Source organism: Mus musculus, chromosome 8 (assembly GCF_000001635.26).
Source record: "Mus musculus strain C57BL/6J chromosome 8, GRCm38.p6 C57BL/6J".
NCBI classification, from domain to species: Eukaryota; Metazoa; Chordata; class Mammalia; order Rodentia; family Muridae; genus Mus; species Mus musculus.
The window spans coordinates 94,976,932-94,995,091 of NC_000074.6; the positions used below are offsets into that span (position 1 = coordinate 94,976,932).

The following is an 18,160-nucleotide window of genomic DNA, read 5'->3' on the forward strand; positions in this document are numbered from 1 at the left end:
AGCCCCACCCACAGCCCCGGAGCCCTCCTGTATCCAGCCTGTGGCTGGTGTGAATGGCGCTGCAGACAGGATATGGTCTGAAGAGGCTGGAGAAGCCACAAAGGGCTGGCAGTTTGCAGGTGTGTGTGGGCGTGGCGGCCTGCCTCCCACAGCCTGAAAAGGGTCTCTGAAGCCCAGAGACAGCGTGATCCCGGCCTCCCACGGGGCAGCTTTTACTGTCTAGGGAAGAAATCCCCAAAGTCCATGGAGTCTGAAGACTCTGTCAAGCCTCGCTAGGAAACCTAGGAGTTTTAGAGGGCACTTGGCACCGGAAGCTAGCCGGGTAGGCGGAGCCTCACCTGGATTGAGTTCACAGCTGCCTAGACAGGCTCAGACTAGGTGCTGGGCACCTGGGAGGAGGAGGAGACATTAGCAGCAAAGGCTGTTAACAGAAGTGCCTGCCTAGGCTTGGAGGCAAGACGCTGCTGTTCACAGTGCGAGACGGAGGTAAGAGAGGGCAGCGGGTACGGCATGCACTTCGCCTGGCCTGGCCCGCTTGACCTTAGTCTAAGGTTTAGCGCAGTGCTTGGGAGTTCTCGAGTGTGTGCTGGATCGTATCTCCCAGGGAACGACTGAGTTTGAGGTTCTAGCTGGTCCTAGGATACTCCTTGCCGCTCAGAGTGTGGGGCTGGGCGTGCTCACGAGGGGGCACTGGAACACGTTGGCCAGCTGTGTCCCTCTTTGCTCAGAAGGGCACCACTGCCACGAGGGCCAGAGTGAAGCTTGGACCCTGGCGTGTGGTTGAGGACTGGCGGCATGAACCCCATTTTTCCCTTTGTCCCTAGTGCTTCCCAAGCAGTTTCCTCCTGAGATCCACGGGGGCGGGGAGGGCGGGGGGTGGGGGGACCGGTTTAGCAGCAGCTCACTTTGGTTGTTTGACTTTTGAGGAGGAAGAGGCAGGCAGCCTTTCCTGGTAAGCCAGCAAAAGGGTAGATAGAGCTCATGTATATGTCTCTCTGTTGCTGCCAGCCACAGGTCCCCATGCCTGTCAGCCCAGGTCTGTCACCCCGTCTGCAAGAGTCACTAGAGGGGGTCCCAAGAGTGCACACCTCCTACCAGTTGCTTCCCCCACATGGTAACCCCAAAGATGCACCCAGATAGGTAAAAGTTCAGGCTTGCCATGGCCTCTGGTGGGACCCTGGCATTCCTTCCAGCTGGACCCATGTCCCTAGCTGTACCATGATGGAGATAGACGGGCCCCCAGATGTCAAATCATATATGGCTTCTAAAGCCCCAGTGCCCAGCCCCCAGCCCTAGCTCACAGCCCCCACTCAACCAGACAAAGGTGGGCGGCTGGCGCCGCTGTTTGCCTCTGCCAGTCTGACTCCCTGAGGCGTGTGGGCTGCATGGTGGGCCCCTGCTAATGAGCATCTGTTATCACTCCATTATGCCGCCTGCGCCACCTGCACCCCAGCACTTAGTGGGAGACCCCGGGGGGTTCCCTGGCAGCTGGGCAGAGGGGCATGCAGAAGGCAGGAGGTGTTGGGGGGGGGCAAGGTCTTCCGGGGCTAGGGGGCCCCATGCTCTGTGGGATTTCTACAAAGTACTTAGGATTCCAGCTCTTTATTGTATCAAAAGAGAAGTGCTGGGGATGGGCGGGGTGTAATCGCCACACTAGGATGGATGAGGCAGATCGGTTTTGAGTTCCAGGCCAGCCTGGGCTACGTGGAGAGATGCTGTATTGAAAGAAAAAGGGGGAGGGAAAAAGGGGAGGAGGTGGTGGCAGTCTAGGGGGATTTTGGGTGAGGAAACGAGTGTCTGTGAATTCCCAAGTGAGTCTCCCCAGCCAACATCTCACAAACGCATCTGTGCTGTGTATGTATTGAGAAGGGGATGTGGTTGCACATGAGGGCACAACCAAGATTCCGGTCCTGGAGACTGGCAGTGAGTGACCTGGCATAGTGTTCTTCGTAAGATGGAATGACCTACCCATTCTTCGTACGGGGCTGTACTGTCTTGTGGGGTAGTCCCTAAACCTCTCTGGGCTTCCCTTGCCTGCCTTGGTACCGAGGAGATAATGCTTCTCTGCTTGATCAGAGACAGTTGGACCAGTTCTGGTATCTGAGCAGCTTCCACTCAAACCTCAGGACAGGACCCGGGGAGGGGCGGCATAGACCGGGCACAAGTGTGAAACAGTTGGCAGCAGCTGACATGGCCTTTTTGGGGAATGCTAGTCACCTCAGACCATGCTTGGCTCTCTAGCTGAGGCAGGGTGGCTTCTGTGGAGGGTCGAAGTCCCTCTGTTCCTGCACACTGGAGATATTTTAGGAGCAGCCTCAAGGGGCTAGGGAGATAACTCAGCTGGCAAACATGCTTGCTGTGGAAGCATGAAGGTCTGGGTTTGGATTCCCCAGCGCCACAGTAAAAAGCTGAGCTTGGTGGTTTGTGCTCGTACTCGAGAGAGGCAGAGACAGGAGGGTCTCCAGCAAGTCTAGCTGAATCAGAGAGCTTCAGGCTTTGGGAGAGACTCTGTCTCCAAAAGTAATTTGAAGGGCCAGCAAGATATTTAGGCTAAAGGACTTTCTTTCAGGTCTCATGACCTGAGTTATCCCTCTGGGTCCCACATGAGGCAAGGAGAGAACCAACTTCTGTGAGTTATCGCACACACACACACACACACACACAGACACAGACACAGACACACAACCTAATTCTTAAAACATTTAACACGTAAGATGGAGAGTGATGGAGGAAGACACACACAGGGTTGACTTCTGGCCTCCACCCCATTTGCACATAAACATGCACACATTCATGTATTTCAACACACACTCAAGAGCAAACCCAGTGGTCAGGAGGGTGCCGTACCCATTTTTACACATGAGAACACTGAGGCACGGAAAGATCAAAGCCCAGCAATTTGATGCTAGACTCTCACGGCAGTTATGGAGGGCTTTGGAGCTATACTGGGAGGAACTAGAGTGTCGTGGAGAGTGGTTTGGAAGCTTAGTCAGTGGCTCCCGTGGGTCAGCCTGCTTCTGAGCAGAGTACAGGCCAGAGAGTCACACCCTGAAGAGGCTGAGCGGAAGTCTTCACCCTGAGAGGAAGACCTCATCATAACAACTCCCCCTGATCACCTGGGCTGCAGAGGGGACCTCTGTTTAGAGATGGGTAGGGTCTCACAGGAGGACCCCAGGCCTCTGGATCCTGAAGAACAGGCACAAGACTTGTGACAGGATTGGTGAGGGCTTATTCAAGATGCTCATCTTTGCCTTGGGCACAGGGGCTTCTGAATGCTGAGAGGCAGGGGCATGGCCCATGTGACTCTCTGAGCAAGGATCTGGCTGGATCCAGCCCTCTTACTGGAGGGCTCTTGGAGCGGGGGTGGCTAAACTGAGGGTCAGACATTCCGTCATGCCACAACATGAACAGGCGGTTCTTAACCAGTTTGCCTGTCTCAGGTAGCTGGGCACCAGGTATGCCCACCTCTGAGGGCAGTCAGTGGGGGATGGCCTTGGAGGCAGCCAGCATGAACTTGGCTAGGGAACAAGACACTGGATTGGTCTCTTCCCTGCAGTCAGGAATGAGGTGAGCACAGGGAGAAAGGTGGTGTGCCCATGCCGGGGACCAAGACCACTTCTCGTTGGCATGCCATCAAACATCATTGGGGCCAGAAAGAGAGACCTGGGGGAAGGAACTGTCCTGGAAGTCAAACCCTGGTTCCAGCCATGACACTGGGCTAGGGGGCTCCTTCCCTCTCCTAGTGTAAACCCCTTGGCAGGGCTGTAGGGGAAAACACCACCCACTCCTATGGCTTATGACAAGTCTACCACTGCTATTTGGCACAAGGGGTGAAGAGGGACAGTGCTGTGGCCACGAGGGGGATTAAAGAATTTCTGCTAGCATCTAGGATATGGGACTTGCCTCAGACCGCAACCTAGGGCTTTGGAAATCTGAGGCAGGTAAATTTAGGCAGAACCTGCTTGGCTCCATTCCCATGGACCTAGAGTGAACTCCAAATAAGGTCTCAGAAATCAGGCATACTTGACTTGGGCAGACTCAGCTCACATCTTGTCCTGGGCCTTGATTCCACATTATCTGCTATGTTGTCCTTGAACCCCAAGCCCAGACTTGAATCCCTATGAGGCCCAGCCCATTTTCATGGCAGAGAGAGGCCCCTGTTTCCCCTCCTCTTGGACCAACCGTTTTTTTTTTTCCGACTCCTCCCTTGCTAGGGGAAGGGATGCCCCCCAGTGGGGAAGGCTGTCCTGAGTGCTGGCACACAGCTGCCTTTGTAAGTGTGGCTGAGTCACATGGACACCCCCCCATCCTTGCTGGACCCCGGGGCGATGTGACTGGAGGTGGGGAGGTGGCGTTATCATGGGGCTGTGGCTTCCCCCACCCCCACGCTTGTGGGTGGGAGACTTTCCCACGGGAATGAAGGGAGCAGGGAGGTGGACGGAGGAACACAGCCCTAGCACGTCTTCTGTGTTCGGAGCTACTGGATTGTGGGGTGGCTTTGGGAAGGTCCCCTTTCTGTGCCTCAGTTTCCATCTCTGTAAAATGGTCCAGGCATTCCTGTTGTATAGAAGGGACACTGGATGTTCTCAAGGTGGAGCTTTATGCCCTTGTGTCCCTGTTAGCAGCAGCGGGCTGGGTATTGTGCTCTAAAATATACAAGGACGTTGAGCTTGCAAGAGAAACCTGTACTTGAACTCTTTTTGTTGGTTAAAAACCCACCTCTGATCAGGCAGTGGGTTTCCAGGCCCCTTGGCAAGGGTGGATACAGCTTGTTGCTCTTGACAAGGCCAGCTTGTGTAACCTGTTCTATCAGGAAGATTGGAAAGACTGAGGCCTGAAGGTCCCCTTGAAGTTCCACCAGCCACATACCCTGTCCTCAGTGCTCAGGCCTTGCCTCAGGCAGTAGCCACCGTAAGCAGCACTGTTTCTTATCCCTGTCCCCGGGGGTCCATGTGTCCCTGAAGGTCTCTCCTCAGTGCCCAGGGAGCAGGCGCTGGTTTTTGTCTTCGCCTGACAGCAAAGGGGTGTCTGGGCAGAGATGCTCGCCCAAGTCACCAGCTGGCAGAGTCTGCTGTAGCCAGTTGGCCAGGGACCAGCATCAGTATCGTCTCTCTTCCATTTCTTATAAAGAAGGGGCACCCATCAGCCTTCTGTGCTTCCCAACCCGTGCTGGCTCTGTCACCAGCCTGTAATCCCACAACCCTTCCCGTGGAGCTGCCATGTTTTTTTTTTTTTTTTTTTTCCTGGCTGGGCCCTGGTATTGTGCTTCCAGTAGCCATGGGAACCAGAGAGGACATGTGGTTCCCTAATGCTGCACACCACAGATCCACTCGCATCGGACCATATATTAGGACGGCCTTTTCTCTCTTCCCAGATCTGTACCCCACCCCTGACTATACATGTCAGGGATGCTTTTGATACCTTGCCTTTCCCTGTTTGACTTTCCTCAGCCTTGTTTCTGGTCTTTTGGATGAGAATCTTCACCCCAGCTTTTCTCTGTCTCCATCTTCAAGGCCCCAGCCTGAGCCCAGCCACCTGTCCACACTTCTTATACCACGCCCACCCAGTTCAAGCCCGTAGAGGAGAGATGGGCCTACTTAAGCTTTGTCAAAAATGATAGCCATCCGGGAATCCTGTTAAATTTTAAGTTCTTATGGGATGGATCTGGGGGCACATCTGAAATCTGAGGTTTCTCGTAAATTTTCATAATTTGAGAACCTAGCATAGATATCTTTCCTATGCTCAAACACCTTCCCAGACACCCCTGTGCCTTGGATTAGACTTCAGTTCCATTCACTCAAAACCTTTCACTATCTAGCCCTACTTCCTTCAAAAATAGCTCTCCCCATCTCTCCACCCTGCTGCTGTCCCCCTAGAAGTTTCTTCTGAGGGTCTCCTTTCCTTGAATTTCCTGACTTCTCTATTATCCAGCTAGGACTCTGGAGCCATTTGGTCCATAGCCAGCCTTTGAAGGGTGTGGCTGAGAGCCCCCTTGCTCACTCTATATATGGGCCTCTTCTGTGTGGTGGAGACATGGTGGAGATGATGAGGTTAAGTGCCTGTCCCTACTGGATGTTTGCTGAGAGCCAGAAACCCAGCTGTGTCTTAGCTGTGCTGCCTTGGATAAGTCCCTGGTTGTCTCTGATGTCTCATCTCACGTAGTGGTGATGGTGTGCAGGGTCCAGGTGCCCTGGGCTCCTGCCTGTCTGCCTGCCCCTTCTACTTCCCCAGCTGTGAGACCTTGAAGAAGTTAACTAACTTTCCTGAGCATTCTCTCTCTCTCTCTCTCTCCCTCTCTCTCTCTCCCTCTCTCTCTCTCTCTCTCTGCCTTGCCCTTTTCCTTCTTCATTACCACATTCCTGGAGAATTCCTTGAGACTCATTAATTGTCTGGGCAGGTGCTGGGAAGCAGGGAGGAGGCGGGAAGGCTGGAACTCAGCGAGTGTGATTGCTGTTACCGCCATTATTGTTATTGTTGCCACTTGCCCTCATTAGGTTGTGAAATCCTCCTGGGCGCTTCATTTGGCTCACACAGTATGGAGTATGGGAGAGCAGAGATAGGAGCCTTTACTCTGGAGGGCCATGCTTATCCAAAACATACCCCCCCACACCCGCCCCGTGCCTTCCCCCTCTCCCCCCTCCCACCTCCACCTCCACCCACACCCCTGCCGTGCAGGACCTGTGAACCTCAGCCAGAATAGCCAACAGACAGCAGCCAGAGTGGGCATGATGGGGTTGGCCCATTTTCAAATTGCTCTTTCTGAGGTTTTGGAAGGGCTCTTTACCTGAGCCTCAGTTTCCTATTTGGCTCAGCTGACAGACTCAAAAAAAGGTTATTTCCAGAAGTCCCTGGTGTGTTTGTGTGTGTGTGTGTGTGTGTGTGTGTGTGTGTTCAGGATGTGAGTTTTGAAAGGTTGAGACTGAGGGAGACTGGTCTGGCTCCCTGCTGGGAAGACGCTCAAGAGACATGGGTCAGCAGTCAGCCACATATGGCCTCCAGCCAGGCGGCCTGACACCCCCTTCCTCTTGGAGTGCCTTCCGCTCTGCCAGTCAGCACCGGCTCTGCCTGCTGCCACAGAGGTTAGACTGTCCTTCAGGAAGGGGTAGTTGTTGGCTGAGCCTGGAGGAAGGGGCAGCAGCAGCTGAGTAGCCTGTTGCCATGGCAAACTGGTTGCTTTGAAAGAACTTCAGGGGAGCCCCCAGGGACTTAATGATGGGGGCGGGGTATGTGAGGAGACACACTCATCCCAGCTCATACCCATTTTTGAAACTGGCACCAGGGTCTGGGATGATGAGAGGAGAGACCCAGGTCCCCACTTGCCAGGCCTGAGTCACGGGCATCCCTTAGGGTCCCCGCCTCACCTCCGTCAGTCAGCCCTGCCTCCTCCTGCCTCCCTCTGAGAAAGCCATGACTCACAGTTAGCCAGTCATCTCATCTCTAGCCTGAAGGGAGGAGCTGAGCAGGAGGGTGTCCCGGCCCTCCCCCAGTTCTCCGGGTTCTCCAGCTCCACACAGCCTGCTGCCTGGGCTCTATCTACTATAGAGAAGGGGCTGCTGGCTTGGTAGGAGCCTCCCCAAAGCCTCTCCCCACCCCCAGCCAGTGCACTTGCTTGCTCTAGCTCACACTCTTACCCAGAGACCCAGACTGTAAAATTCAGCATTGGAGGTGAATCCTGAAAGGTGGTTCAGCTGCCTGGCTCCTTCCAGAACCCGTCGCCTGGCACCAGGTACCGGACTAAGGGCAGCCAGTGGGTGGGAGTAGATGGGGAGGGCATGTGGCTGCTAAACAGAGATTATAGAATGTAAAGGGATCTGGAGGGCGGGGGTCTTTAGTGCACCGCAGGGGTAGAGATGTGTGTAAACTGAGAGCTGCCTAGAAAGAGGATGACATCAGAAGGACCAGAACTTTTGGAGCCATTAGTTGTTGGGCATTTGGGAAACCAAGCCTCCACTGGTATGGTTCAGTCTTGGGCCCAGCAGTGTGGTGGCAACGCTCTGGGCCTTTTGATAGGCTGGCTGTTCTCACCTTAGGCTGTGGCATTCACCTGTAATCCCGGTATTTGGGGAGGTAGGGGTAGGTAGGCTCTCAAGTTCAAGGCCCGCCTTGGCTACGAAGAAGCCGTGTGGGAGTTGGGAGACTCTTGAGTGGGCAGGCAGCTTGTCTGAGGTCACACAGCAAGTTCAGAGACATTGAGAGCCAGGCTCCGGAAGAGGGCACTGTGGTAGACTGAGCATGGTGCCCCTGACAGTGGCCTCCTCTATCTCTTAGGGACAGGACAGGGGCCCCTAGAGAACCAGGGCAGTAACAACTTTTGACAAAGGAACGAAGGCACAGTGCAATGTTGGTCTGAACAGGAGGCACCTGGAATGAAGATCCTGGGAAGGGAAGCCAAGGCGCCAAGAGCTCCTTACCCACTAACCACAAGACCTCAGGGCCCCAGCTGCCTGGGCCTGATAGGACCTCAGGCCCCTTCCCCTAGTATAGGAAATGGGGGCAGGGTTCCTGTCTAACCCCACTCTCCAACCAGCCCTCTCTGTGTGGTGACCGTTAGGGCCTCTAAGGGGCTCATTTTACTGAGGGAGGGGGCTGGAGTGAATAGTGGCAGAACCCCTTTTCCACCTGGGCCATCGTGTCATGGGATGGGTGACATGGGTGGAGAAATCCTGTGTCTCCTTCAGAAGGCCAAGGGAGGTTGCTGATTTGAAGCATGAAGTGCCTACTGTGTGCTGCACAGTGAGCAACAAGGCAAAGGTCAGTTGGAACTTGCAAACGGCTCCCTCCTGGCAGCAGCCCTCCAGGATTTGGAGACCGCTGAAAGAGCAAGCTCTGGTCATTGAGTGCTGCAGGCTGCCAAGGGGACCCCAGAGTTTAGGCCAGTCCCTGTGTGGTCCTCCCTGCCCTGTTCAGAGTCTGTACTAGCTTTTGGGGCCAGACTTTTATCTCCTTTTGTTATTAGAGCCCCAGGAACTTGAGATACATCCCACCCTGATCCACCTTGGTCAAAGTCAATGCAACCGGCTTCTCTTTGGGTTGCTAAATTGGCATGGGGGGGGGGGTGACCCTAACCACTGTGCCTCTGTGTGGGCTGAGGACCTGGCTCCTAGAGTCTGGGGCAGGGGGCTCCTGGCTCCTGGTGCGAACTTTGGCTAGGAGGTTGAGGTTGTCCTAATCAGCTTGTATGTGGCCCGCCATCCTGTTAGGGACAGGCTGGTAAGGAGGTCTGATTGCAGAGATGACAGGAGCTCTGGGTCTGTTAGAAAGGAGGAGTGAGTATGGCCCTAAACTGGGTAGAAGCAAAGAGGGAAGGGCGGGATCCGGGCATAGATGTGTGGAATGTCCATGGCGGAGAATATAATATGGGGAGAATTTGGGGGAACAATGAAAGCTCAGAAACATCGTGCCAGCCACAGAACTGCAGCATGACATGGGTCACAACAGAGGGTCTCAATCTCCTGTGCTGTGGGAAGCGATAGTGAGAGGACCGGGCAGCAGAGTGAGCAGGGCAGAGGATGAACACTGCGGGTCTGACCTGGCTGCTCGGCCCCTGGCTGCTGGGTCTCAGGCTTAGGGATGGCTTCCTGGGTAATGGAAAAGAAGTGGAACTTATAGTACAACCACAAGGAAGGGAAATGAAGAGAGTAGACAGACTTACAGCCATAAAGGTGGCCACTGTGGATGACCTCCCGGCCAGTGGATGCTGAGCCCTCATCGGGATTCGGGATGCAGGATGAGCTTCTAGTCAGTAGGGGAAGGGGCAGGCCCTTGATAAGGGTGTTAGAGGTACTGGTAGGGAGGTTGGGGGATGTGTGACAACACAGGACCCAAACCTCAGTGTTGTGCCCCCTCCCCTCGGGGTGGAGGTCCTCAGGGTGGCCCTACTTTCTGACTCACATCAGATGGGGGCATCATGTGAGTGCGCCCGGCAGCCGAGGGTGACCAGCCTCCAGGGACCTGGCAGATGGCAAGTAGGGGGTGGGGCAGGGCTGGCACAAAGGGGCCTCTCAGATGCAGTGGGTGGAGCACTGGCAAGCCATCCCTTGCTCGGCTGAGAGCTTGTCCCTGCTCCAGGCTCTGGACCTCCAGCCTCATCTGGAGTTGCTGAGGGCCCCTGGGGAGCCTGTAGATTCTGAGGTCAGGCCTGAGCTGCTGAGGAGAGGGACTAAGGGTAGTAGCTCTCTGCTAATCACTGACCTGCCCGGCGTGAGGTGGTCTGAGATACTGTCTGGGGCCCCATGTGCTCTGAGCTCTCCAGGTTCCCTAGAAGCCCAGCCTGGATTAGAACAATCCTGAACGTTCCATTCTGGACTCATTGCTTACTGTAGAGACAAGGAATGGGGGTGAGGAGACTTCCCTGGTGAGGGATCCAAATCTTTGGGGCTCCATGTCTCATTGTTGTTTTCTGCCTCTCTTGGGAGGCAAGGAGGTCCTTGTCTGGGTCCGAAGCTATCTGTAGGCAGGCATGTGCCCATGCCCCACCACTGGCAAGCCCTTGCATTTGGCGATGGGATTCAGGCACTTGTCAAAGAGGACTTGACTATACTCCTTTCTGGTTGTGTGGGCTTGTGCCTCTGTTTCCTTGTCTTTAACCACATCTTTGGGGGGCTGCTCCGAGCATCACAGAGTTAACACAAAAACATGCAGAATAGCACTGGAATCATGGGAAGTTAGCATTCATCCTTCTGGCTCCTACTGGATGGATAGGCATACCGAAGCCGGAGTCGTCACTTCTTATCTCCAAGGCCTGTGGGGGAGCTGGATGCTGGAACAAGTCGGCTTGCCCCCAACGAGTCCAATCCGTGTCAGCAGCAAGGCTAGCATGGGTGGTTGGGCATCAGGCTCCTGGGCTGGCACTGCCCTTAGTGATGTGTGGATGCAGTTCCAGGCAGGCAGAGATAAGAGCTTAGAGCTGAGAAGTTGGCGGAGCATCCCACATCAGCAGGCAGTCCTCTCTGCATTAATGGGAGATGGTCTGGGGATGAGGGACTGGCTCTCAAGTCCATGTTCCATGGTTCTGTGGCTAATAGCCTCAGCCTGCCTTTCCCATTTCAGGGCCACTTTGACTCTAGAATGACGAGATAGAAAACTGTCCTTACTGCTTCTTCATCCTACCCTTCTGTCCCCCAGGCCTCTGCCTTCTTCCTCCCAGCAATATCTGCCTAGATTCCCACTTTCTGTAGCAGAAAGTGGGTGAGCACCAGAGACTCACATTATACTGTCAAAGATCACGGCTTCTCTGGGCCTCGGCTTCCCTGCCTGTGAGTGGAAAGAACCAGACCCATCTCTTGTAAGATTTGTTGCAAAAAAACAGGGCTACAAATGTACAATCAGTACGCTGCACCTTTGGGGGTCCTCAGTAAGCCCTGCTTAGCTACTCAGGGGTGCTTGAATCTCAACTAAGTTCAGATCCTGGAAGAGTAACCTTGAGCAAGTGATGCCGTCCTCCTCACACTCCCCCCTACCCCCCCCCCCCGCCATCCTGTCCTCCCTCTCCTGTCCTCTTTCCTCTTTCCTCCCCTCCTCTTCAATTCCACTCTTTCCTTTTGCTTTTTCACACAGGGTTTTACTATGTAGCCCAGGCTGGCCTCAAGCTCATGGTCTCCTCACCTCAGCCTCCCATGTGCTGAGATGACGACCAGGAGCTGCCATGTTTGGCAAGCAACTTGCTTGTTTTGAGTCTCATTTGCAGTAAGGTGAGGATGAAGATACTTGGCTCTCTAAGAGGCACTGTGGGGAGCGAAGGGAATAGCCACAGGTCGCTAAGGCTCAGGAGAAGTGGCCTTCATCCTGATCTGCCCCAGATCTTCTCAGTCTCCCACTTTGGCAGTGCCCTAGCATAGATCAGATGGGTGGTTAGGACTCAGTGTCGGCCTGGTTCCGTCTGAGCGCCTTCAGCTGTGTGAATTTGGATGGGTGTGTTTACCCTGCCCCCTGGTTTCCTTTAGTTTTAAAGCATGAGTAACAATGGCATCTTGAGAGCCGTGAGACATTAAGTGCTTCCTTCCCAGTCCTGTAAGTGCTGTGCTGCTAGTGGTACCATTTCTGGAACCTTCTTTGGCAGAGTAGCAACAAACTTATCCCAGAGAAACAGTCTGCCCCATCTCAAAATGTCATGTCATCAGGAAGGCTTCAAACCATAGATAGCCCATGCCCTCAGATATTCCACTGACAGGGTCTTGGTTGCTGTTCTGAGGATTGTCCTGACTCAATCCTGCCTTCTAAGACCTGGGGCCATCCTGTCAGACTCTTGCCTGGGTGTCTCTTGAAAACCAATCAGTTTTATTCAAGGGTCACCTCCTTTGGGACTGTCTTCCTCAGAGTTCCATCTGGGGTCCTTGGGTGCGCAGACATTCTTGTCTGGAGAGGATGGCAGTAAGATAGTGGACAGACAGACTGCACATGATGAGCAGTCTTTGCCATCTACGGTGTCTGATCCTCCTTTTCCCAGGAGGACACTGTTGACCTTGACCTTCCAGAACTCCCATGGCCCATTAGACAGATGTTACTTGTCTGCAAGAGAAGTCTCTCAGTGGTTTATGGTTTGGGTTCATTACTCGCAGATGCTCAGCAGTAGCGGGAATGCAGCCCATTTTGACACTATCTTAGGGTCATCAGATTTCCTGGGTTCTGCAGTCTTTGAGAGAGATGACTTCACAGTTATATTACAGTCATTTAGCTGAGGCTTCTCTTTAGAATTTCAAGTGCAGGGGAAAGAGGTGGAACACACGTTTGCAAAAGGCATAGCAAGGGAAGGTGACTCTTAGGCATTGCCTACTGTTTGGCCACCATCCTGGATTCAAAGAAGATGCCTGGGTTCCAGCCAGGCTGGCTGCCTAAGTAGTACTCCATGGTCCCTTTTTTTTTTTTTTTGTACTGGGTTCCCTTGGTCCCTAGAGTCTGGGTTGGGTGGCCATTGCCAGCTGAGACCAGTTCTCGGGGCATAGTTTTATTTCTGGAAGCCTGCATTTCTGACCTTGTGGTAGGTGACCCACCTGTTTTGATGTGACATATGTGAGAGGTGGACCTCAGAGGTTGGTCAGGACAGCTGGGTCATGCAGAACCTGGGCCTGATTCCCGTCTGTTGTATCATCACCTGGGCACGTGCCAAATGGCTTGGGTTTGGCCAAAAGCCTGTCTCCGCCATAGCCTCCATTCCACTGCTCAAAGCCCTCATTCCATCTCTGGTACTTCTGAGGCTGAAATTTTCAATCCATGCTTCAGAGATGATGAAGTAGGTTGAAGGTTTTTGGACAGTCCATGGTGACAGAGACCTGGACTCTGGTCACTTACCTGTGATCAGACATGTTCCCGTGTTGTCGAAATGGCTGTTTGCACGGGAGGTAGTTAGCTCTCCATCCTTGCAAGTAGTTAAGTTGGTCTTGAAGGGACCTGAGGGGTCAAGAGGCTCTTCTTCACAGCTGTTTCCAGCCATGAGCTTTTCCATCCCTAGAGGGGTGGCACCAAATGACCACATCCTTTAGTGTTGTCAAGTGTTACGGAGCACATGGGTAGTAAGTAGCACATGGTTGTTCTAGTGTATCAGGTGATGTCTGTGAGTGATGTCTCCCCTACTGCCTTGATGGTCATTGCACCTAGCTCCCCCATTGGTGTGTCTCACTACACCTTCAGGGGTGAGGAGCTGGGGGTGAGCGAGGTTGTTTTGTTCAGAAAAGGCACACACCTATCTGCAGGGTCTGGGGTCTCTTGATCTTCCTAAAGCCCTGAATCTAGGCAGGGTGTCCACGCTGCCTGCTCTTCTTCCCCAACACTGGCTATGATATCACCTTGTGGGCAGTGGGCAGGCCAATAAGGAACCTTCTTGCCAGACTCCTGCGAGCTGTACTTATCCTAGCTAGTAGAGAAGCTTGCCCCACCCTCTCGGGATCCCTGCTGGTAGGGTCTGGCAGAGGAGGAGCCATCACCAGCTGTGATTGGGAAAGACACTTGGCATGTCTCTCTAGAGACCCTGCTGTGGGTTTCAACACAGGCAGGTGTCCCATCTCTGTCTCCCTACTAAGGGAAAGCTTCAATAAACATGATCTGCAAAGACAGTGGTGTTCACACAGCACATGCGTGTAGAGGGTTGGTCTGGCACAGCCCCTCTGCTGTGAGGCTGTGGGGTTTCGGTAAAACCTCTGTGAGCCTCCTCCATCTTCACCTCTGCCAAATGGCAGGGGCGGCTAGCACTCTACACTGTGGCCCTGCCCATGCAAGGGTGACGTGCTACAAGAGCACCGTAGAGATAGAGATGAAGGAGTCAGGTTGGATTGGGATCCAGTTTTACCAGCTCCATGGCCCTAGGCAAATAGTTTCTTTCTAAGCCTGTTTCCTCTGCCGGCCCATGCGATTAGAAAGAAAACCCCTCCTCACAGATGACAGTGGAAGTGTGGGGGCGGGTGCACATCATGGGGCTCACAGGTGTGTGGTCCCTGCTGTGACTTAACTCTGTGTGCCCATCCTAGTCTTCAGAGGCACCTGCCCTGGGTTCTCAGTTCTCAGGCTGTGCATGGTCTAGGGATCCCTGCACTGCCCTAACACCCAGCAGAGGCATGCGATCTCCTAATCTAGTCAGAGGCTAGCGAGAGCCCAGTGCCCTGTTCTTGAGCAGATGTCTTTAGCCTGAATCTACAGTATCAGGAATCAGCTGTTGGGGAGACAGAGCCTGTGGCCTGGCTTTGAGCCTCAATTTTTTTCATTTGTTCATGTGTTCAACTAGCTTCACTGGGCAGCTGCTCTGGTCTTACACTGTACCAGCAGGGGTGTCAGAGGTGCTAAGACAGACAGACTGAAAGACAGACAGACGGACAGACGGACAGACAGACAGATGGACGGACAGGGTTAGAGAGACAGCTCGGTGGTTAAGAGCCAACATTGCTCTATCAGGGGACTTTGGTTCCCAGCACCCACGTCGGGGAGCTTACTCTAGTCCACCTTTAACCCCAGACATAGAGATCTTCTACCTCTGGCCCCACAGCACCGGTGCTCATAGGCACAGACACACTCAGAGAATAACAAGACAGCAAAGGCCACTGAAGAATAGCAAACAAGCTAAATGCAAGGCCACTTCAGAAATGCCCTAGGGCTCTCAAAATAGAACAGGTCACTAGAGACACAGAAGTCACTTTGAATTGGGGAGTCACAGATGGGATTTCAAGAGAGAGGACATTTAAATGAAGGCCCAAGAAGGCCAGTCGGAGGGGAGGTCTTAGAAAGTACCCATAATGGGGGAGGGGAGCAGGTGCAAAAGCCCTGGGGTGCACCTGGACTTGGTGAGTGTGAGGAGGGCAGGGTGACAGGTGGGACCAGGGTCACTGGCTTGTGTGGACAGCTGTATTGCTCTGTAAGCATCGGAGAAGCTCTGTGAGAACAGAGTTGGTTCTATCCCAGGCTGTGGTTTCTGAGCAGTCGTTAGCTCTGCCAGGTTTCTCATGGGTGAAGATGGGTAGGGGTCTGCAGATGGGAATGTGTGGCCGTGCCCTGGTTTCTTGCTGTAGTGAGTGAGAACTGAGTGTGTGCGAAGAGTCTGAGTGCCCTCCTTCTGGGACCTCAGCACCCTGCACCAGCTTCTCTGAGGTCTTAGGGTCCTTTGATCCAATATGGCTGCCTTCCCAGCTAGTGGGCCTTGGAGCTCTCTCTGGAGGCAGGGGAAGGTGTCCCCACCCCACCCCCACCCCTGCCCAGGACAGCAGCTCCTTTCTTTGCTTTCTTTTCCTCTTCCTCCAGACCCAAAATAGAGCCTGAATGGTCCCAGGCTCTGGCAGTGAGACAATAGTGGCCTGCTGACCGAGGCAGCCTGCTGGCCGGGGTCCATGGGCTGGAGGCACTAGGCTAGTATGCCTGGGGCTCCAAGCTCAGCTGCCTTTCCCAGGGCCCAGGCCAGCCCTTTCACCTGAGGCGTGAGATCTACTGGAGTCAGTGGTGCTCTGGGGAAAGGCTTGCCACAGCGCATCAGAGAGCTGGGTGGGACCCTGTGCCTCAGCCTTCCCAGCCTGACTCCGTCCTTCTCTGCTGCCAACTGGAGCTGGAGGCCTTCAGATACCTCTCTCTGTTCTTGCTCAAGTTTGGAGCTCAGAGGTGACCCCACGTGATGAAGATCTTTCCCTTTTGACTCACTGGGTAGAAAAGTGTCACAGAGGTAAGAGCTGTGCTCGCTTAGAAAGGAGTGAGTGCTCTGTCTAGAAATCAAATCAAGCTTGGATGAGATGGGTTCTTAAGCGTCTCAGAGATCGGTGTTTGAGTTTCATACCCTGCCCTTCCCAGCTATGTAGCCTTGAGCAATCATATTCCCTCCCCAGACTCTAGAGTCCTGTCTCAGCATGGGCTCAGCCAGGCTTACCACACAGAGCGGTAGAAATGAGCTTCAAAAATTCCCGGTGCTAGGGGCAAGGCTTCAGAAGCCTTGACTCTGTCCTGCTCTCCTCCTGGGTAGGTAAAGAGGGGCCCAGAAACTTCCTGCCATAGCCTGGGAGCACTAGGATAAGCAGGAGGAGCCTCAGGCCTGGGCTGGCTCACTAAGGGGATTATGAGTGAGCTGTGGCAATCTGGGAAGGCTTCCAGGAGGAGACAGACTCGGCGTCTTCAAGGAAGAATGGCATACACTCTGTTCACTGCAGCCAATGGTAGGGATTGGAGGCTCTGCCACCTGGCTTGTGACCAAGGCCATGGGGAGGCAGGCAGCAAGTGGCAGCCTCTAACAAGTATTCATTTGGTCAAGGGTCTCGCTCCCATCCTGTTCTCAAACCACTTGGTGTTAAAGTCACTCTGAGGGCTAGAAGTGGTGGCACACATCTGTGATCTCTGTACTTGAGACAGAGGCAGGAAGATAGCAAGTTCTCGCTCCCGTTAACCCTGTATCCCCTCCCCGTTCCCCTGATACTGACGTATAGCTAATGGTGGGGTGGGGTGTTATTGGGGACCCTAGGAAAGGGGTATCGCACATAGCTGGTCCTCTAAGAAGACACAGACAGCCCACTTGCCTGGACTACATTGCAAGACCTTCTTCCCTCAAAGGGAAAAAAAAAGTCACTGGGAGATTTCATGCAAAAATCTACCCTTCTGCTTCTCTAGAGAACTTGGGTGCTCTGAGATTTTGGGGTCTCCCCAAGACAGATCCCTTAAGCTCTAGGACCCGTTCTCTCGAGTGTGAACCCAGCTTGTCCCTGCTAGTAACCTGCTTTAGCCCCAGGCAGCCTCAGGACGAAAGCTCTCACGCTTGGGTACAGACAAGTTGGAGAGCCCGCGCTGTAAGCCAGGCAGTGACGCAGTCCATGCAGCTGCCAACGGTTGCCAGGGGAACGGTTGCCAGGGGCTGCTGTCACCTGCGCCCCTTCCTCCCCCTTGGCGCTGGAGGCCCGGGCTTCTCAGCTCAGCTTCCCGCCTGCCCCCTTTGTTTGAAGCCCTAGTAAGGGGATGGTGACTGGGGGGGGGGGTAAGGGGGACCCAGGCTTTCATTCGACCTTCAGCCCCCTGTACTAAGAGGAAAGTGTCCCTTACTCCAGTAGTCTGCTGCCTGCAAACAGGGAGGCTCCGTCCAGTCACTTTTGCCTGGAGGAGAAAACCAGGTAGATTCTTGCTCCTACTCCTTTTTGGCTTCTTTTTCCTCCCATCTCTCCCTTCCCACCATCTCCTTTCCTTCTCCACAGCCTCCTTTCTTCCCTCTCTTTCTTGTTATCCTGAATCCTCCCTCCCCCCTCCTCTGACACTGACATGTAGTTAATGGTGGGTTGTCAGGACCCTGGGGGCCATCATAGCTGGCCCTCTAAGGGGACGCAAACAGCCTGGAGAGCCATCAGGAAGTGGTTAGGGGTGGCCACACTCCCTACCTCTCCAGCTGAACATTTTTGAGTCTCAGCTGTCACAGCATAGGTCTCAGAGAAGGGTAGTGGGAGATAACTAGACAAGGAGAATTGGAAATACCACAGCCTTGGGAAGAGCCAGAGAGGAGCTGAGATCCATTGTCACCTGGGTAAGTTCATGCAGACCCTTGGACTGGGGTCTTGCGCAGATGGCAGTCTGCTTCACCCAAGGAGACCATTTCACTATGACTTCTAAAGAGAGGCTCTCACTAGCAGGTAAGCTTTCCATTCAAGAGCGGGTCTCTTCTGGAGCTAGCCTGGACTCCCCATGCAAGCTTCATTCTTTGCTGTGTGACCCTAGTGGGTGA

General features: G+C 54.0%; 1 protein-coding gene across 17 annotated transcripts in view; it reads left to right on the forward strand.

Moving 5' to 3' along the window:
• Adgrg1 (adhesion G protein-coupled receptor G1) overlaps nt 1-18,160 on the forward strand; it is a 39,453-nt gene that overhangs the window by 2,176 nt on the left and 19,117 nt on the right. For 2 of the 17 annotated variants that reach the window (XM_006530683.3, XM_017312577.2), the window contains exon 1: nt 17,547-18,068. The exons of 2 other annotated variants lie outside the window; for them this stretch is intronic. Coding sequence is in view for 2 of the 15 variants with exons in the window: in XM_006530681.4 (XP_006530744.1) it covers nt 18,002-18,068 (67 nt within the window). In the remaining 13 variants the exon portion in view is untranslated. Of the gene's footprint in view, nt 1-177; nt 487-4,817; nt 7,727-8,641; nt 8,752-15,761; nt 16,133-17,312; nt 18,069-18,160 lie in introns of those variants that run through there. 13 more of the 17 variants (NM_001198894.1, XM_006530686.3, XM_006530687.4 and 10 more) reach the window with 13 other exon arrangements.